The sequence below is a fragment of the Labrus mixtus genome, chromosome 7, assembly GCF_963584025.1.
Source record: "Labrus mixtus chromosome 7, fLabMix1.1, whole genome shotgun sequence".
NCBI lineage: Eukaryota > Metazoa > Chordata > Actinopteri > Labriformes > Labridae > Labrus > Labrus mixtus.
Window position 1 is genome coordinate 29,611,534 of NC_083618.1, and position 6,253 is coordinate 29,617,786.

The 6,253-nt window shown below is 41.6% G+C and overlaps 1 protein-coding gene across 2 annotated transcripts in view; it reads right to left on the reverse strand.

Annotated features, from left to right (window-relative positions):
• Positions 1 to 6,253, reverse strand: part of cadpsa (Ca2+-dependent activator protein for secretion a) — a 164,542-nt gene that overhangs the window by 77,112 nt on the left and 81,177 nt on the right. For both annotated transcript variants that reach the window (XM_061041507.1, XM_061041508.1), the window contains exons 10-11: positions 4,039 to 4,147; positions 2,466 to 2,678 (exon numbers count right to left, since the gene is read on the reverse strand). In XM_061041507.1, the coding sequence (XP_060897490.1) occupies positions 2,466 to 2,678; positions 4,039 to 4,147 (322 nt within the window). The remainder of the gene's footprint in view (positions 1 to 2,465; positions 2,679 to 4,038; positions 4,148 to 6,253) is intronic.

Sequence of the window (6,253 nt, forward strand, 5' to 3'; positions counted from 1 at the left end):
CTTCGTGCGTTCCTCTTTGAATCATTGTTCTCTACCAACTAAACTTTTTCTTCATAATTAATTTCATTCACTTCCAGATCTTCGAGTCATCAGTCTGTAGAGTTTTGTTCTAACTATTGGCAGCACTTTGATCAGGACTTCATATTTTTATCTGTGATGATACCAGACTTTTAAACTTTGAAGCAATACGAGAAATAACCATTTGTTATAAAGAGGACATATTATCCCCCTTCTCCACCTTTTCAAACAGTCCCCCTGTGGTCTAAATGAAACATCTGTGCTGTGCTTTGGTCAAAATATAACATGAATCAAGCACCAGAGGAGGTTTGTGACCCTGTATAAACCAGCTCTCTCAGAACGCTCCGTTTTGGTGTGTGTGTCTCTTTAAATGTAATGAGCCCGCCCCTGAGTTTTCCCCGGAGACATCACTCCTCTATAGCGAGAATAAAAAATGGCGGACCTGCACAAAAGTTCTTGTTCTAGTCTGGGGGTGGAGTCCATGGGTGGAGATATCAGGGGAGGGGATTTATTTTACCAGAATCCCTCTGTGACATCACAAGGAGAGCACATTTGAAACAGAGCATTTTTCTCTGTGTTGTAAGACTTATGCAGACCACAAACAAAGGACTGGATGGGTTTCTTTCACATGTTGTGGGTCAGTAGACTCTCAGGTTACCCAGATATATGTTCAAAAACACTGTACAAGTGGATTCTTCAGAATATGTCCCCTTTAAAAACACGTCTGAAGATCTAAGTTTCATTAAAGTTTCATTAAAGTAACTGAGATTAGATTAGGTTTTTAGAACATGTGGTGTCAAAAGTATTGAATGTTTTGACAACCTTGTTTGAGATGATACTGTACAGTTTGTCACACAGCGCTTTACCGTGGATAAGGTTAAGAAGATATTGACTGAAATCCTGCATCTCTGTATGAGATCAAACTGCAGCTCCGGATGTTGTTGAAAACTCAGTTCATATCATCTCCTACAGTTCGGGATGTGATCCGCAGAAACATTACATTTCCCCGTTTCATCTCACCGTGTCTGTGTTTATCATGCAGGTATCAGCTGATGGTTACAGGAGACAACATTCAGAAATGTATCCTCAGTAACGTAACAACCTGTTGTCGTCTGCAACTACAAACAAACTCCGTAACAGAGCGCTGTGTTCGCTCTAAAAACTGAAGATATAGCCCCGTAACACAGACGGCTCCTTTGGTGGTTCGTCATGAGCATCATCTGCACACACACACACACACACACACACACACACACATCCGCTTAAAGGTTAAATAAAGGTTGGATTTCCCCGCACAAACAGTTGCACAGAAAAACTGTTCAAATGTTGAGCCTCAAAATCCTCACTCATGAATCATTCAAATGTGAGGCTTAAGGCAAACTGTTTCCAATGGACATTTTAATTCCTATCGATATACAAGACGTGTAAAAAGGAAACTGAAATTGCAACAAAAAAAAGGCAGAGCAGGACAATCTAGAGAGACTTTTTTCCTTCCAAAATCTTTTCAGTATAAAATCAAAATCACACCTCATTTACAAAATGCTACAATCTCCAAATCAGCGTCCCTCATTTAGGCAGAGTTTGTCTCACAGGGATGAAATAGAAACTGTTACTAATCTCGTTATACAATAAACATGCTATAGCTCTGATGCATTCATGAAAAACGTGTCCCCATGAATAAAAAGCATCTATGAATTTTCACCCTGACCTGCGATGCAGCGCTGTCATAGGCTGATCCATGACACAATGAACCAGTCAAACCCCGCTGTACTGATGGAACATGTGCAGACATGAAGCACAGCCAAAGCAAATCATCTCTGCATGCATGTTCAATTACAAACAAAAATAAAAATGTTTGTACGTCTTGTATTTCTGTCCTTCAGCAGAAATACTTCCGATGGACAACAAAAGGGAGGAAGGAGAAAGAAAGGGGAGGAAAAACACTTACCGTTAAATCCAGCTACAAGATAGCAAGGTCGGGGTAAAGAAGAAGAAGAAAAAGAAGAAGAAAAAGAAAAGGAAGAAACAAACAGAGAAACATAAAGACACACAGCAAAGCCACCGACACTTTAACACTAAAGCAGATCTACAGCTGAGAGCGAAGCAGCACACACACAGAGAGAGAGAGAGTAACAGTTTAAAACATAAAAAGCACACGACCGGGAAGAAGACACACCAAGAACATCGTCGGTGGTTATGTCAAAAAATGTTACGAGGACAACATCTGCACCGGAGACGGAGTGACAAGAAGCTGTGGAGAAGGATCCAAGTGTTGTGTCGACCTAGCACATGCAGGGCTCAAAGGTCAAGTTGTAAATATATATTCTTCATCTGGTAAGAAAATTCAGCTTTCAGTTCTGTGCTGATAAATGTGCAACGTTCGTCACAACTTTTAAAAGCTTGCAGAGAAAAAGCTTGTTATGAGATGGATTGGTTAAAAAACTTACAGAACTGAGATATGGGCGCGTCCAGCTGTGGTGCTGTGCCCCCCCTGGAGTTGAGTTTCTGGACCTGGGTGGGAGGGACCGGTTTGTGTGACTGTCCTGTCGCTCTGTACATGGCCTGCACCCACAGGATCCGGTCCTGCTCGTCATCACTGGCAAAGATCACAGTGTCGCCCTCTTTCACAGCGTTGAAGAACGTGCGGCCTCCATCCAGACCTGAGGGACGGACAGAAGAAGAAGAAGAAGAAGAAGCTGACAACAATGCAGCAGCCAGTATGTCCTCCTTCTAACTTTAGATTCTGGTCCTGAATGCTCTGGATTTGTTTGGACCAGAGAAGGTGGGCACTTTTAAGGCGACCCCCCCACACGGCCGTTTTGGACGCCCCTCGGTTTGCCAGATATGAGAGCAGTTATCAGGTCAACAGGTGTTGCAGCGATGGAAGCGGGTCAAGAGAAGTGGTTCAGATAGAAGTGATTGTACCCGACCTAAAAAGCCTCTGCATGTTTCTAATAAGCTCCACGAGCAGAAACGTGCTCAAACTAGGATCAATATTGGAGATGCTTTTTGAAAAATGGAGAGAGGTTAGAACACAGAAAGGTTTACAGCTGGATAAACACTGAAGCTTCAGAGTCCACCACATGGTGACCTGTGAGAGGAGGGGGGGGGGAGACAGCTCTCTATGATGTTTAGAATCTGGACTGCAGTACCCATTTTAAACACTAGGCGTCAGAGTTACAAATTGCTCCTTTAAATTTCTTTCAGAGTCTATTTTTTTTTTTTTACAGTTCTGTTGAGGACCGAAAGTCACAGTTTTGTAATTAATGTCACAAACAAAAACATATTTCCACTTTTAACAGTATTTCTACCAAATCCACTTTCAACTTTCTGCACGCGAACATTTCTGGGCGTGTTGATTAAAATAGATGACATCATCAGGCTTATTTTGTAGATGGTAAATGGACTCAAGTTTTTATCTCTCTTTGGTCTGACGAAGCAGCAGGAGCAACTCGGGGTTAAGTGCCTTGCTCGATGACATATCGGACATGTGGCTGTAGGAGCTGGGGATCGAACCCCTGACCTTCTGGTTGACGGACGCCTGACTCCACCACTGAGCCACAGCCATCTGTCTTGCTTAAAGCTTCTCAAGAGCAAAAAGCTGAACTTCCCAGCTTGTTTATTTCACAGACCGAGTAATGCTGCTATGACACTTAAAGTAACAGTATAAATATTATTAATATTACTGATCATTTTAATTGTGTCACACTTTCTGCTTCACTTTTGAGTGTATTACAAGAAGGCACCTTAAAGTCCTGCTAAAGGCCTGCAGATGAACAAAAAGGTGTTTTTTAAACACTCCAGCTGTTTAGAAAACTAGTCAGGCTAAAGCTGTGTAATGCCAATCTGATATATGAACCAATAAGATCCCTTATAGGTCAGCTGTCCAACCTGGATGTGAGGAGATCTAATCAGGCTTCATGAGTAAAAACACCTGTGTGGGTGGACTGTGGGAGTGCAGGAGTGTGTCCTTCATGTCGTGATTCTTCCACTTCATCTTTATCATGCACGGTGCGTTACCTGGCTGCGGGTCTGTGTAGTCCACCGTGTAGCCGTCCAGCTGGAGGAGCTCCACCGGCTCGGCCTTCTTCTCTCTGTAGCTGCACATGGCAAAGGTGTACTGACTCACCTGCACCAATCACAGACAAGAGGAGAGGGGGGGGGGGGGTCACTCATCAGCCAGATCAGAAGGCAAAGCAAGGTAAAGTAGATTTATACAGAAACAAGGCAGTTCAAAGTGAAATACTGTGTGCATCCATCTTCTGTTTAACAAGATACAATATGTAGATTCTACCACCAGGGGGCGACGTCGAGGATGGCGGGGAATCATGGGAGTTCTCTCTGCTACTTGAGCTTTAAAGTCTTTAGTTCTGCAGGTATTTGGCCGTAAATCAATCAGACCTGATGATGACGGCTACATGAAAAATCAGAGGCTCACCAAAGAAATAACACTCCATCCTTTAAGGGGAACGTGAATGAATAAATTCCTTTTTTTATTCTAAATCATTATAATGTGTGTTAAATGTATACAATGGAGTGTAAAGTCTGACAAACTATGAGCCAAGTAAAAGTATGATTTGAAACCGACTCTTGCATTAAAACATATATGGGTGTGTCTTTGTGTGTGTGTGTGGGTGGGGATGGTGGTGGGGGTGTGGGAGTGGTTATGTAGATGACAGCTGTGTTACCTTAAGTGGACCTCTCCTCAGTGCACACATGTGTTACTATAATCACATTAGCGGCTGAATTAGAAGGTTAAGTTGAAGAGGTGTTGCTGAATAAAGCGCTGATAATAGAAGTAAAGATGTGTGTTCATGACCAGCAATAATGAGGAGAGGGAGAGAGAGAGTGTGTGTGTGTGTGTGTGTGTGTGTGTGTGTGTGTGTGTGTGTGTGTGTGTGTGTGTGTGTGTGTGTGTGTGTGTGTGTGTGTGTGTGTGTGTGTGTGTGTGAATATAACAGAACACTCTATGGACACATGGAAATAGAAGAAAGGATCTATTTTGTATGTCTCATGGGACGGATGATGCATACTAAATTCCCTGTTCCACCACAGACAGCTGTAGACATTTGTATGATGGTTGCGGAGTTGGTCACATGAGAGGTCTGAAAATACTGTGCATTGCAAACACTGAAGCTGTGATTATGACCTTGAATAACAGACGTTAAGTGACACACAGAGTGCGTGTTTGCTGGTTTTCAGGGTTGTACATTTGTAAGTGCACATTTTGAAATATCGCAGATTTTTTGATAATAATAAATTGCTCATAATCTTGAATTGGAGATACATTTAAAATCAGGTTAACGGTCAAAAGAACGGAACACCTTCACTCAGCCAGTAAGTACTGATAAGAACTCATAAGGCCTCCTGAGATACATCTTCAAACCTACAACATCCTGCACGATGACAAACGTCTCTACATGACAGGAATTAATGTTTCTAAAGGTCCAGGTCTTAAGATGAATTCGAGACGATTAAATCAAATGTGTTGATTGCTCTTTGTTTTGCAGCTTTAATCCTCCAGAGAATGAATTATATATTCCATAGTGCTGCTAACCCACAAAACTACGGAAGCCCTGAGAGGCAAAAAAATAATAATAATAATAACATGTTGTTATCCATTGGTCTGATGTGTGTTTTTTACTCCAGTGTTTAAGAAGTTATAAAAAATCGTTTTGCCATCATGATATGTTTAAGATTGTTTTTAAAATGTGAAAAAAAGGAGATGGTTTCGCTCATTTTATTTTCTGATAGTTTTTATTTTGTCATCTTTTAAAGGTTTTTCACATCACCAGTGAAAGTAGAACAATTTGAAAAAAAAAATTTTTGTGGGAAGGGGCTCATAAAAAATAGTTTAGCTGGTGTGAAAATGTAGTTTTATATTTTTTTTGTCTGCATTATCGTTTTACAGAAGCACTGCTTGTGAACAGGCATGGCAGGCGACTGCTTGAGGCCAGTAGGGGGCCCTCAAGAGCCGATAGACCTTAAACCACCACAGTGACTCAAAATCACAGACTGTATTAAAAATTAATGAAAACCTCAAGCGGACACTTGATGAACTACAATTCTACAATTCTCTTAGCAGACTCTTTTATCCAAAGCGACGGACATCAGAGAGTAAGTACAACACAAGCAAGGATCTAGAAAAAAGGAACAATGTCAGTAAGAGCAAACGATCAGCTTTGAGTCTGATTGGACACACAGGTGCTGACAGGCAATACGCAGAGTAAAAGCA